This window comes from Oreochromis aureus, linkage group 1 (assembly GCF_013358895.1).
Source record: "Oreochromis aureus strain Israel breed Guangdong linkage group 1, ZZ_aureus, whole genome shotgun sequence".
In the NCBI taxonomy this organism is placed as follows: Eukaryota; Metazoa; Chordata; class Actinopteri; order Cichliformes; family Cichlidae; genus Oreochromis; species Oreochromis aureus.
This window is the reverse complement of record NC_052942.1, coordinates 30,229,796-30,244,053: the sequence shown is the minus strand read 5'-3', so window position 1 is coordinate 30,244,053 and position 14,258 is coordinate 30,229,796. Positions and strand designations below refer to the sequence as shown.

At 39.0% G+C, this 14,258-nt stretch overlaps 1 protein-coding gene and 3 non-coding genes across 8 annotated transcripts in view; all 4 read right to left on the bottom strand.

Moving 5' to 3' along the window:
• Positions 1-14,258, bottom strand: part of trpm7 (transient receptor potential cation channel, subfamily M, member 7) — a 107,095-nt gene that overhangs the window by 30,288 nt on the left and 62,549 nt on the right. For 4 of the 5 annotated variants that reach the window (XR_005613096.1, XM_039612309.1, XM_039612312.1 and 1 more), the window contains exons 8-20: positions 12,137-12,311; positions 10,426-10,549; positions 9,172-9,244; positions 7,769-7,869; positions 7,213-7,347; positions 7,059-7,112; positions 6,825-6,965; positions 5,624-5,752; positions 5,224-5,501; positions 4,900-5,128; positions 4,320-4,475; positions 3,934-4,077; positions 60-188 (exon numbers count right to left, since the gene is read on the bottom strand). Coding sequence is in view for 4 of the 5 variants with exons in the window: in XM_039612309.1 (XP_039468243.1) it covers positions 60-188; positions 3,934-4,077; positions 4,320-4,475; positions 4,900-5,128; positions 5,224-5,501; positions 5,624-5,752; positions 6,825-6,965; positions 7,059-7,112; positions 7,213-7,347; positions 7,769-7,869; positions 9,172-9,244; positions 10,426-10,549; positions 12,137-12,311 (1,868 nt within the window). In the remaining variant the exon portion in view is untranslated. Of the gene's footprint in view, positions 1-59; positions 189-3,933; positions 4,078-4,319; positions 4,476-4,899; positions 5,129-5,223; positions 5,502-5,623; positions 5,753-6,824; positions 6,966-7,058; positions 7,113-7,212; positions 7,348-7,768; positions 7,870-9,171; positions 9,245-10,425; positions 10,550-12,136; positions 12,312-14,258 lie in introns of those variants that run through there. The other variant, XM_039612320.1, reaches the window with a different exon arrangement.
• Positions 13,275-13,380, bottom strand: LOC116322854. The gene has a single exon (XR_004199666.1). It is a non-coding gene; the product is annotated as a U6 spliceosomal RNA (small nuclear RNA).
• LOC120440977 lies at positions 13,630-13,735 on the bottom strand. The gene has a single exon (XR_005613687.1). It is a non-coding gene; the product is annotated as a U6 spliceosomal RNA (small nuclear RNA).
• The window catches only part of LOC120441026, a 107-nt gene continuing 51 nt past the window's right edge, over positions 14,203-14,258 (bottom strand). The window contains exon 1 of the small nuclear RNA XR_005613728.1: positions 14,203-14,258. This exon is cut by the window's right edge and continues 51 nt beyond it. This is a non-coding gene — a small nuclear RNA (U6 spliceosomal RNA).

The following is a 14,258-nucleotide window of genomic DNA, read 5'->3' as shown; positions in this document are numbered from 1 at the left end:
GGACAATGAACTTCTGAAGACTAATGCATCTGAAAAAGGAACACTTCTGATCCACGCACCTCTCTGATTTTCTCAATGGCAGACGTAAAGATGTAGAGGATGACCAGCCACTCTTGAGGAGAAGGCCATGGAGGCATTTTCACCAGCACCACATATGTGTACAACATCAAGTAGCCCAAGTAGAAGAGCTGAATATGGGAGACAAATAAAGTAAGGTTCATTTAAAAAAAGAAAAGAAGAAAAATTCCTCCCTCCCATCCCTCCTACATGTACCTCAAATGTGAAACAATGCACACCAGATTCCCTATAGTATATAAATCAGAGGGGACGGAAATGGAAAACGGCCCTGGCTTACTAAGAGCCCCTAATTCAGATAACTTCCTCTGTTAATTATTTTGAGATGAGGTCAGTTAAAGTCCTTCTAAAGGGTTGAACCTCATCACTTTGAGTTGGGAACAAATATTCATTTCCCTGAAGTCTCTGGGCTCAGAGCTCAGCTGGTGGTTAGCAGTCTGAATAAATATTGTGAGAGAAATTCAGCCCTCTCCGTCTCAAGTGAAACTCACAACTCTCAGTTCCCAGAAGGTATTAATGGGGCACTTTGGTGGATTACTTGATAAATGGAAATGAAAATGCTCAAACAATTGTTATTTTTATTAAAACCTGTTTAGTCAGTGCATTTAATATAAAACTGATTACTCACAGTGATAAATTGAAAAGTAAATACCTAACCATAAAGGCTTTAGGGCCTCTTACAAGCAGCACATTTACTGTAATATATTAACAACCCAATATTAGTCACAACTCTTGGGCTTAGTAATTCATTTGCCCTCTTTGGACATGTGCAGAAGAGGGATCCCTGACATAATTGGCAGAGGATATGAAAAACAGAGCTGTCAAAGAGAAGGTTCATGGATGTGGTAAAAGAGGCCATGCAGATGGCTGTTGTGTTAGAGGAGGATGCAAGAAACAGGATGAGTGTGCCACCAAGAAACCAAACAAGGGGGAGTTCTTAATGTTTGGCAACAAAAGGTTTAAAAAGGATGTTGACGAAGCAGGTCTGTAGGCAATAGAATGGTGGAAAAGGTACCGTTTATTTTGCAAACATTTTAATAAAATAAAATGTCAATGACACAAAGTTAAAAAAATTAAATGAAATGAATGCAGCCTCACTGCAAGCTGCCAACTCCCCCCCGACTCTACTACTCAGTCCCCACACTTATGTCTTTCCCAGCCTCACATGGACCCTACCACTTAAGTGAGGAAACCACCAAAATATAAATATAAATAATCATGACAATGATAATCCTCAGTTCTGGTAACACTTTAAATATGAGTACCTATATGACATATACTGTGCAGCCATATGTTCAAAGAAAGTCAATAACTACAGGAAACCCACTCTGCTGCTCTCCTCTACTGCTCCTATCATGCAAACTTGTCTTTACTACCCACCGACAACCAGGCGACCCACAGAAGGCAACAGGAAAACCAATCAAAACACTGAACTGCGTCCACCGAAAAAACTCCACCATCAAAAAGCAAACAGAAACTTGTGATCAAACACTGGGAAGGGTGAAAAGAGGTAAGGAGTGACTTAAATCCCAGTAAGATGGAGCGAGATGATCTTATAGTCACACAGGAGAAGACGATACAGAAGACTTTAAAGTACAACTGTCATACTAGTCTAAGGAGCTTGGAAAAAAAGCAAAAAAAGTCATTCACCTACTATTAATCATGAGCCTCATCACACAGTAGTAATATTCTTATAATAGCGAGTCAATGACCCTCTTAAGGGACAATCCGCACTAGGGTTTAAATATCTGGGACTCTCCACCATTTGGTTTTAGAACTGAAGAACCCTCTTGGGTGAGATTTGCAATGTCTTCCAGAAACTTTAAGAAGTCCAGTCACTTTCTTTCCAAGCTCCTTAAACTACCATGACCTAAATGACTGAGAACCTACACAGACAAACTGTCATACTATAACATCAAATTAGTCTTTAAACGTGTAATTTGTATCACATTACTATATTATTACTATTTGCTGAACATGTTTTCTTGTGCAGAAATGAATAAGTGTCAGAAGCCTGATGTTTTTGTCGAGTGCAACTTTTTCTTTAGAGGCACCATGAGGCTGGCATGTGGTTTTAAGTAAATTTCTTCAACTTCTGCATAGCCAGATATTGTACTATTTTACACAGACACTCTATTATTTTAGTTTATTATTTTATCAAACTGATATATATAATCAGACTCTCAGATAGAAAACAGACAGAGACAGGCAGATAGACAGACAGACAGATATAGATATAGCTCAGATCAAATTTCAATTTTCCAGCAGTTTGTTTTGTGGTTAAATAGTAACAAAACTTGAGACCTTTCCAACCTCAGTTTCACTTTGTGTTCTATACCTAGCAACAACCATGAACAAACTAACACAGTAAACAAAGACGGTGAACATAATACCTGCTTAACATCAGCAGTGTCTGTCAGCAAGTTTAACTGTCAGCATTTCTGAAGAGACTTTGCCTCCACACAAATATCATTCCATATCAAAATCAACTAAATCTGAGAACAGTTCCCACCTGACCCTATACGAATCAGCCAGTTTTGATGTTTTAAGTTTTAAGTTTCTGCTTTTTAAGTCACATAACTTTTTAAGCACAGGAGGGGTTCAGGAAGGAAACAATGCCTAACTCTACTGTTTCCCATCGTTACGCTGACTCTCAATTTAAGTTTGTATAAAATTGCTACTTAAGTAGTTCTATTTTTTAAGTAGGTCAAACACACTGTAAACTGTGGGAAAGTCTTAAAATGTCCTCCCACAGACACATGTCCAGTTTCTTAGTGTAACGTTAATTAAGTCAGTTGTGAAAACTGTTGAACCTTGACATGTGAGGTGTGATCTGCTGGAAAAATCGGCCATTATCCCACGGGTGATAGGCAAGTCAGCGGTGCAGTGATCCAGTAATGTGCTGAAACTTGGATGAAATCCGCTAAAGCAGATGTAGATAAGCGTAGGCAGAGGCTATATTCTGTAGGTTAGTGGGTTTTAGTGATGTATCGGTAACCAACAAAGATCACTCCCAGCCTAAGTTTCTGAGAACTAGTGTTGGGCAACAGTGAGAAAAATGCAAGAGAAAAGAACAGTGTGAACCTGACAGTGCATGAGCATATTTAAGAAAATATATTATAACATAACTCCATAAAAACAGCAAAAGGAAAATTAGTAGAAAGACTCTGCTGTTTGAAAGGTGCACCCCTTGCCTTCTGATTTGAACATACTTTTCTGCCCACTCTCTACTGTATTTTATTTAAAATAAAAAGTAACGATGTGGAGGTGAAGGTGGTGCTTTGCCACTTGGGGACTGCCTAAACACAGGTAAAACAAAACCCACAACTGAATGATGAATACCAGATACAAGACAAGAAGAAGAAGAAAAAAAATTCTATAAAGACCTCTTACCAATAATCTAGAAACATTAATTGTAAGTTTTATATTGGATATTTTAGTGTGATTATGTTCCATAAGCTTTCATGTGTGTGAGATACTGTGAGATCAATCAGGGCTGCCCCTTGTACCTTCTACTGTCTCAATGATGTTTGATTACCTGAAGTCGTTAAGTCTCGAGCAACAACTTTATTGCTTTACTGAATTTTTCCTATACACGTATTGCTGGAGTTTTAACTTCTTCAGACTTTATCCCCTTCTCCATGCACCAAGGAGTAGATAAAGTTGTGGCAGAAACCTCTTGTATGGCATCTGATTCCCTGACACAAGGGTGCATGTTGGCTTTAGTTGAAGGATATTTGGCAACTAAATTTCTTAAGTGAAGCAATGCTGGCAAAAAGATAATTTAAGTGTCTGAGAAGATTGTAGTCAACTTGCTTTTCCATATATATGTATGCGCTTTCACTGTAATCTTCATACCGTATTGGACCAGAACTTGACAATAGGAGCATGATAGAAGGCATAGATTTTCCTGGTTAAAGGCAGCTTCCTGGAACGAACATGCGTCTCCATGTCACTTTTTGCCTCCACGTGGTCATGGGATCTTGTCTCCTTAAACACATCCTGCAAAAAACATTAAACAGGCCCAAATTACACAATGAGGAAAAAAGATTTAATTATCTAAATATTACAGTTTTCCCACTTTTCATTGTTATACATAGATACAGCCTTTAGTACTGCTCAACTAGAACAAATTGACAGCTTTTCATTTTTCAGTCTTTCATTATTGACTTGATCATAAAGTTTGTCGAAACATTGTTGAATTCTAGAGTGCACACAAGACAAAGACAGTGAGTAAATCTAACCATTTGAATGTCTTCAGCTATGTTCTGGAAGTTGTGTTCGCTGTCCTCCATGGTCATCTGGTGGTCATCCTGACTCTGAGGAATGTGAGCCATCTCAGCCTTGGATTTGTACTCCAGCAGGAGGATGGCAGGAGGCACCAAGATACTCAGAATCACCTGCAGATACATGCAAACTCATGGGGGTGGGTACTGCTATATTTGTTGAGACAGTACTTTGAATTACAAACAGTGGTGAAACCCATAATTTTGCTATTTAAGAGAAAAACTAACCTGATGTGTGCACTACCAATTTTGCTGCTTTTCACAAATCTAAATACTTTTCTCCTTTTCTATAGTATGATTAATCACTACAGTGTAACTCAGCTTCATTAGCTGCTTAAGGTCTAACCTTGATTTCAGAGTATGACCTCCTTAAATAAATGCTTTATTCCCTAATGACCCTAATTGTTGACCATTTTTAAATAAAAGGTACTGATAGCAATTTTTGTATATTAGATCTGGAAGCAAAGCACTAAATGTCACATGAAAATTATACCAGCTTTATCTTCTACCAAAAATAGAATCTAAATGGAACATGAACCTTGTACCAGGAGTTCTTGCGCATATTCAGTCGTCCCATCCACATGTCTGACAGCAGCATCTGGGTGCAGGTATGAGCCACAAATGGTCGTAGGTGAGACGAGACAGCCAACTTCAAACAGGTGGAGTTGCTCCAGTTCTTTAGCTGATAAGTCAGAAGCTTCATGGCCATAGTCTCATCCTGCCTGAATGACTGCTCCAGCAGGTCTACTGCCAACGTCCCAAACTCACTGCAATACAACCCACACGATTATTTCACTCCTGATATATAAAAAGAAAATTTCACTCATATCTGAAACTTATCAAAAGTCATAGAAAATCTTACTTTGAGTACTCCTTCAGCTCCTCTGAGGTGTCATCCACTACATCGCTCTTCTTGGCCTCATAGCTCATAGACCGGCAGAGTTTGCAGGCCACCAGTGCCTTTGCCATGTTTTCTTCTCCATGCTGCCAGAGGAAGAGTGACATTTTCTGCCTTTTCATCAGCACAGCCCAGACCAAGAGCTCATTAAAAGGGTAGGGGAAACGCCGCGTCTCTGGGTCGTCAATGTCCACAATCTCTTCTTTGCTTCTCTTTTGGTTCTGCTCGGTGGAAGACTCGAGCTGAGAAGAGAAGTGAAATGAAATGAACAATGGGGGGTTAAGAAGGAGACAGACCTTACTTTCAACATTGCTTCCAGATATGCAGAGGCTTTAATTCACCACAGCCTTTTAGGCATGTTTACCTTGGGTTTGTACGGTTGCGCAGTCTTGATAAAGTGGTTGTGCCTTGTCTTCTCCTTCTTGTCAGCCTGCATGCTAAAAGACTCATGACTTTTTCTCAAACCAGGACCTGCTGTATTTCGCCCAGACCTCTGTGCAAAAACATGAACCCATATTCACATTTAGTAGACTACTTGTTCATAACAACAGACTAACCCTTCATAACAAATTATACATATTAAAGCCCAAAATGTGTCAACCAACAATGTCACCAACAAGTTTTGTTGACAATTTTTGCTTGTTAGCTTGGCAAGATAAAAAACAAAAATGTTGGCCTAAATCCATCCATTTTCTGCTGCATATGTGAGAATGGGCTGCAAGGATAGCAGTCTAATTAAATAAACCAAGATCTCCCTCTCATCCACCACCTCCTCCACTTCATCTGGGGCGTCAGAGAGGTGTTCCCAAGCAAGCTGAGAAACAGTCTATCCAGTGCGTCCTGGGCCTGACCTGTAGGAAACAACCTACAAAACACCTCACGTCCAGGATGCTTCCTTGTCAGATGCCCAAATCACCTCAACAGGGTCTTTTTGATGTGGAGGAGTAGCGTCTCTACTCTGAGCCCCTCCTGAATGGCCGGGCCCTCACCCTAACTCTAAGGGAAAGCCAAACACCTTTCAGAAGAAGCTCATTTCTGCCACTTGTATCTGCCTGCAAACTAATTTTCTGGTCACTTCCCAAGGCTTCTTCTGACCATAGTTGAGGATTTCACCGAGCTCCTCGCACACCACAGTTTTTGCTTCAGTTACTCCTAGGGACAGAGTTCACTTGGCCAGTCAGTACCTGTCAGCCGCATCTACGGCATTACAAGCCAACCCAAGCTCAACAAGTCTCCTTCTATATCCTGAATGTTCTGTTCACCTCTGGTGTCCAATATCTGGTTTTGGGGTTATCAAGACACCTTGTGGCCATAGCTCCATATAGCAGCTTCAGCAATGGAGGTGCGAAACATGGTCCACGATTCTCGATCTCCGCAGCCATCTTTGGATTGCTAGGGTAGGAACTGAAGTTTTTGCAAATCAGGGCCTCCATAAGACACTCCAAATGCACCCTCACTACACATTTGGGTATGCCAGGTCTGTCCAGCACTGATGGCTAAAAGTTAAAATAAAATACAAAGTAGAAGAGTTTTATGACACATTAAAAATATCAGCCATTTCTCACCCTACTATTTCCATGAAGATTGTTGTAAATGATTCGAAAGCGTTTCCTGGTGTAGTTGCACCTGTAAGTCCCGCCCATCAGGTACTCAATAACCAGGCCAACGTCAATCAAAGAGATTTTATAGTTTGGAGGCAGATGGCTCTGTAAAAATGTGCAATAAACATAGATTAAGAGGATTACACTTAATATCAGGAAAAAAAGATTGCTTAATTTACTATCAATTTACACAATTACCTGTTTGACATCTCTAACAAGGTGAAGAAGAGTTGGGTTGTTGGGAGGTTGCTTCTACAATATAAAAAAATACAAAGACCACACATTTAAAATGACATCTTTTATATCCATCACCTCTCTCATTAAGTGGCTATGACATAACATAGGATAGTACCGTGTTGTAGAGCTCCTCGAGCCGACTGATTGTCAGGAAACGGTGCATGCTCACTCCATTCTCTATGAGCAGCTTAACAAAGTCCACCCTGTCCATTACAAGTGCATCCAACATTGCTTGTTCCAAAGAGCTCACCTTCACACACAAAAATACACGTGCTGGTATGAAGCATTCTCTTATAGAAAATATCTATAAAACAAAATTAAGAGAGGAGGAAGACCAAAAAACAAAACAAAAACACAAATACAAATAAAAATAAATATTATCCACTCTCTCATTTACACAAGAGCCAGAAGTCCTCCAGTTTTAAAATAAACAAAGGCACTGAGGCCTGCTTATGAAGACAACTGTAACAGGGTTCACGTTACAGTCAAGACAAGTAATTCGTGGCAGCCTGCCCAAACACAGTCTCCTGGGTCTTCAGACTACAAACTGTGGTCAACAATGATTCTGGGGTTATTTTGGGTGAGTGCAAAGGTTTGTAGCTAATGCTGAGCTAAGCAAACATTCCTGGGAGTTGTGGCTCACACACACACAAACAAACATGCAGACATACCAGGAGCTGCTGTCCGTACACAAACACATGATTCTTGGCAATGTCTACACGGTCCCAGGCCAAAGTCAGGACCAGCTGATCGAAGGCAGATGCGTTTGTGCCTGAAACACACAGGTAAAGCTATGTGTAAACACACAGAAACACATATTACTTCACAGGCAACTAAAGCCTTATTAACTGTGTATTTCCCGTTAGCCAACACACAGGATTAGAGGGCATTAGCAGAGCATGTCCAGCGCAGTAATACAGTCAATTACACACTAATACAGCTACAGAGCAGATTAGACTACAAAGTAAATCCTGCTCAGTCCACTGGTCTCTTCTACACTAATCTACCTGATTGTACTTTAGGAGCCATCTGAATCGAATGGTCATGACCACAGTACACATAATTTATGTTGTCTGGATGTAAAAAAGGAAAGTAAGTTCTTCAATCTGAGGTCATTTTCTCCCATCTTTTTGTTTGTGTCTCATTTTACCTGCAAATGGAAACTGAAAAAGGAAGCAAATGTGCAAAAATAACGGTTAATTTTTCATGCTTCCATCAAGTAATTAGTCTAATCTGCACAGGTCTCTGGATGGAACCATTTACACTCTTAGGTTTGATTGAAATTAGTCTGTTGTTTAAAAAAAAAACAAAAAAAAACAAAGAAACAAAAAACAAACAAAACAAAACAAAACAAAAACAAAGAAAAAATAGTGCACTGCCCATTAACAATATGTGTATAAGAGACAATCTATATCTCAGTAGAAAACTCAAGGATCTCTGAAGAAACCCCAATATTTTTAAAAGCAAAACAGTGGTTGCACCCCATGATCTTTTTAAGGGTGAGCTAGTGCTATACTATGAAAACAGCACCTTAGACTGACAAATATTTGCCTAAGTGGATATTTAAGCCACAGGCCTCAACTTTTATCTTCTGAACGTACCTAACCCCATTCACGCGTTTTGTTAAGAGAAACGTTTGTCAAAACTAAGACTGCTTGCGTTTTGATTTAACACTTTAAGTATATTATTCTCCTATACAATTTTACAATAAAAAGATTCAAAGAATAATGGCAGGACATTAATAAAATCTTTTTTATTAAAGAGGATACAGAGAAGGGTGGGATACAGCTGTGAGAGACAGAGCTCAGTGATTGTTGGAATAAGGAGGCCATGTGAATGTGAGCAACATGATCTCCTCAGAGCTGAAAGAAAAGGCCACACTGGGGGGAACTAGGTTCTCAAAGCATATCTATATCAGAAAAACAACATTACCAAGTCTTGAAATCTTAACCTCCAAATGCCAATGACTATAGTGTATGAACAGACTGAATCAACTTTACGTGACTTTCATTCTTGGCTCCTTTATTAAAGAAAATGAGATATAAAAAGGTTCAGAGAAAATGAATCCACTAACCTTGTAGTAAGGCCCTTAGAATGGCTACATCAATATCTTGATGTTCCTCAGAACTGATGTGAAACACTGTGATCTTTAAAAAACAAAACACAAAAAACACTTATAATAAGGCTCCCACAGACATTATCCACATGGTTGAAGCTGAAATCATACCAACAAAAAAAATCCCCCACTTAGAAAAATCACCAGTTGTCACCAATATGCAAGAAGGCAGATTTTACATCCACAATTTTGTTGTACAAGTACAATGACAATAAAAAGCTATTCTTTTCTAATCTATTCTATTCTATAACATTACATCCACAGTCCTCTCTGCATTAGTGTATTGTTTGGCTCAGGAGGTTAAGAGGATTTCAATCAGGTAGAGGAAGAGTAACAGAGAAGTGTATAAGAAGAGATGTGAAACATAATACAATTTGCACCAGCATTTGTGTTCCTTATCGGTCTCAATCCATCTCTACAAAGAAACACAAAATCCTTATTTTTAGGCTCGGCTAACCTTCTCTTCTCTTATGTCTTTATTGTCCAGTACCAATCAAAATCTATACGTGTAATTACAAATAAAGGACTTGATGTCCTACTTTTATTTTATTTCTTAATTATGAAAGTAAAAAATGTTACTGATTTAGATCAATTTTAAGTAAAACTGTGCAATTGCCAAAAATTAGATTTTTTTTTTTTTCATAACTGTTGGAAGACATATGATTATGATATGGATTAATTGTTTTGCCTTTTGTCTTTCTTTTACTGGAGAGTGCTTCTGCTCATCTCTTTAAACTCAAAGTTGTAATTCATCTCAGTCCAACAGTTTTGAAACCAATTCTGCTATTTAGGAAGACTCGTGTTAAAAAAAATGTAAGATCTATCAAAAGTTGAGTTTTATCGCAGTTTTAAGGATATCAAAATGTAAACAAACAGAACAAAAGAAGAACAAAATACAAGGTTATACGCCACAAATTATTGGTAAAGTTATGCTTTTGCTTGCATCTCCCAAACCCTTCCTCAGTGGTGTGTCTTTCTGTCAAGGTAAAGTTTCAGTTTTGTTTGGGTGGGGGGGCCCATCATACTTCGAAAACCCCCTGTTTAGGTTGAAATCCAAACCACCTTCTTTCACAATTTCTGGTGCTTTTAGTTTTTATACATTTCTGTTTAATCCCTCTGAACTTCACAAATCACTGTCACAGTCGGAGAAAATGAGTGAATATAAATAAGAATTAAGAGCAACTAAATGTGATTAAGAAAGTGGAAGTTTACCAGTTCTTTGCTCTTCATGCACTCCATCAGAGTCTGAAAGAGATGGATTGCTTCACCTTGGCTGAAGTTGAAGGTTTTCTTGATGGTTGCAATAATGTCTGTTTCCACTCCATCAGGGAGACCGCTGTGGAAAAGTTAAACTGCTAAAATACACAGCTATAAAATGCTTTATGGGTTTGATTCCATCGTATTACCCATATAACACTTGTTTAGCAATATTAATATGATAGTGTTTTAGGGTTGCATGAAGTGCTGGACTAGTACTGTTGAAAGAAGGAACAATTTATCCAAAGAGCTACACAAATTTCTTTTCTTAATGTTGTGATACACTACTCCTTTTGTCCTAGGACAACAAATAGATCCTTAATAATGAAAAACTAAAGATGAACTGTTTCAGCCATATTTTTTATGCTTTGAATGCACTCCAGTGGCGCTGCATGATTAAAAAAAAACTTTTTCAATCCTATATTTCGCCTTGGAGCAACCCCTTATTTCATCCCAGTGTTTCTCAAACTGTGGGGCAGATCCCACTGGTGGATCACAGAGAGGCAAGTGTAAAATATGAAGTAAACTATGACTTTTTAATTTTAAGGGAAAATGAGAAACACTTATTTTAATTCTTTCATATTGGCTGGTCCTTGGAAACAGAGGGTTTAAAGGTGGGTGGTCGTTCTGTGCTTGAGATAAACAACCCTCCACCAGGGATGCCTTTTGTCATTGATTCTATTCATAATGTTTGTAGACAATTTCTCTTAGAAGTTCCACTTTTGGTGGTCTCAGAAGCTCGTCTCTGCTTTTACGATTGATGTGGTTCTGTTTGGTTCATCAAATGGTGACCAAGTTGAACTGAAGCCCAAATGGAAGATTTAAAGTATATTTGGGCCTTGTTCATAAAGGGAGAGAGGAGCAAAAACGTTTATACACAGAGTGGTGCTGCGTCTGCAGTAATGTAGATGCTGCACTGGTGTGTCATGGTGACAAGAAAGCTGTGCATGAAAGTGAAGCTCTTAGTTTACTGGCCCTTCTACATTCCTATCTTCAGAAATAACATTTCCTGTTCCAATAACATAAATAATAAGCTTAAACACCATGTTTAAATACTGCAGGTCTACAATCACTTAATGTATTTTAATACCATTTTGCAAATTACTTTTTTTCTTTATTTTATTACATATTCTAACTCATATACTCCATTTAATTTCACTTCAAATCATCTAACAAGTCCTACTCTTATTGTAAAACCCAATGCTACTGACATATACATATCTCTTGTGTTTCATAAAAAAATGCCTGAATGTTTATGTGAACGGAGCTATTTACAAGTCGGAAATAGATGTCAGAAATGAATAAAAGCCACAAAAAGTATTGTTATCATTATTAAAAAGAATTATTATTAAAAGAAAGACAAAAAGAACGAAAAATTGTGTCAATTAAAGCAGCAAATTATTTAGCAATAACAGTATCACGATTCAGAAATCGTCTCACTTTGACAACTTCAAAGATTTTAAATGCACACTGGAAGTTTTAATAAAATGACTGAAATCCTTCAACTTTCTTTGGTTGCATATAGGGTTCCTCAGCATTTGCGGTTTACTGTTAAGTTTTGCTTTTCTTATCTAAAATTTAAGTTGAAATTTTAATTTTTATTCAGTAAATTCTACTGTTGGCAAATTTTGGTTGTTTTCATGCCATCAGTGAATGCTCATCCTACCCTCCCTCCTCAGTTTGCTTGTGGACGTAGGCCAATATGTCAGCAGCTCGGCCGGTCCCCTCACACACCACCACTGGGACAGGAGGACTCTCCTGAAGGTACTCCAGCACAGTCAGGATCACATTGGGACCACCCTCAAAGATCAAGGCTACGACAGGAACCCCTTGACCAATTCCTTGGGGAAAAAAATAAAAAATAATAATGAATATGCATCAGATAATTATGTTACTTAAAAACTCCCTTTTGTTTCAATATGATTTGAGTGAAACAACTTCAAAAGACTGACAGTTTTACAGGTACTGAGATGATATTTGCCAAGAATATTTAAGGATTTTCTTTTGTTTTTACAGTTTAGAGTCCATCCATTCTCTTCCGTGGGGGGCTGGAACCTAACAAAGCCTATCCCAGCTACCGTAGGGTTAGAGGCAGGGTATACCCAGTCGGTCGCAAGGCTAACACATTCAAATTTAAAAATGAGCAATAGTGCTAATCACTGCGCCACCATAGAACAAAACAACAAGACAGATGTGAAAAAAATTTTGAAATTTAAAAATTTGCCTCAAAGAGCATGTTTTCATTTACTTTAATTGCTTGCAGTACATTTGAAAATTAATAGGTAACTATCTAAGCAAGATTAGAGTGGAAAGTGAGGATCCTGTGATATATGACACGCAAGAAGCCAGCGAGCTTGATCAGGCTGAAACAGGGAAAGAACCATTATATTTCAATATCATATCGTGATTGAAGAATAATTCCTGTGTTTATTTGATCATTTATTCTTGGCTGACGCTAATCTCAAATGGATAGCCCTCTAACCACCCCCCAAAAAAGAAAAATCAAACAAAAATATCGTCTCCCTCTGAAAGAGCGTACGTGAATTGGGCAGATGGAGAAAGACAACTGAACACTTCACCAGGACTGTGGTGACACGGATTGCAATGTGTCGTTAAACAAAAAAGTTTTAGGTCCATGTGCTTCACCCTAAGAAGAAACTGGAAGAGCATGGCTAAGATTACAAATTGATTAACATTGTTACAATTATAACAATTGTTATAAATGTAACAATTTTAATAATTTATGATTTATAATTATTAGGAGTAAATGGATTTAAACATTTACTACTGCAGAACTACACTCAAAAAATGGGGAACGCTTCACGAATATGCGTGTCATCCTTGCGCAGGGGCCATGCTAATCTTCTCTGTGTCGTATCCAATTTAGCGTACGCGCTTGCCGAGACAAGCATAAAAGGGGGCGGAGCCCAAACCACTCTCGGGCCACAGAGTCAACTCGTACCCCGAGACCAAGTCCCCAACCCCAGCCTAGCAGTGCACAACTGTGTCAGTGTTGAGGATTTAAAAAAAAGAAGAAAACAATAAAAAAAACAACCCAGCATCTAACTGCTGAATCAGCTCCAGGTTGACCCATACTCTGTCAACGCGTTCATGCAATAGCTGGAAGCCAGAAAAGCACGGCAAAAAGGGCTCATAGAGAAAAATGTGGAACGCTTCACGAATTTGCGTGTCATCCTTGCGCAGGGGCCATGCTAATCTTCTCTGTATCGTATCCAATTTAGCGTACGCGCTTGCCGAAGCAAGCACGCTTACCATCAGGCGGGACTTGCTATATATCAGCCTGCTGGAACACGCCGCACCTTGTCGCGGTGTCCGCTGCATAGCTGCAGGCTCTCTTAACCAAGGCATTTAAATATGCATTTATACATTTGGAATTGAGACATTTACTCCTGCTGAACTCGACACAAGAAAGATCAACACCAACTGCTGACAAATTCTTGTCAAATTACTCAAAAGCCCCTTAAGAACAAATACAGCATAAAAGGGGGCGGAGCCCAAACCACTCTCAGGCCACAGAGTCAACTCGTACCCCGAGGCCAAGTCCCCAACCCCAGCCTAGCAGCGGACAACTGTGTCAATGTCGGGGAGGAAAGAAAACAAAATAGACCCAGCATCTAACTGCTGAATCAGCTCCAGGTTGACCCATACTCTGTCAACGCTGTTCATGCAATAGCTGGAAGCCAGAAAAGCACGGCAAAAAGTGCTCATAGAGAAAATGTGGAACGCTTCACGAATTTGCGTGTCATCCTTGCGCAGGGGCCATGCTA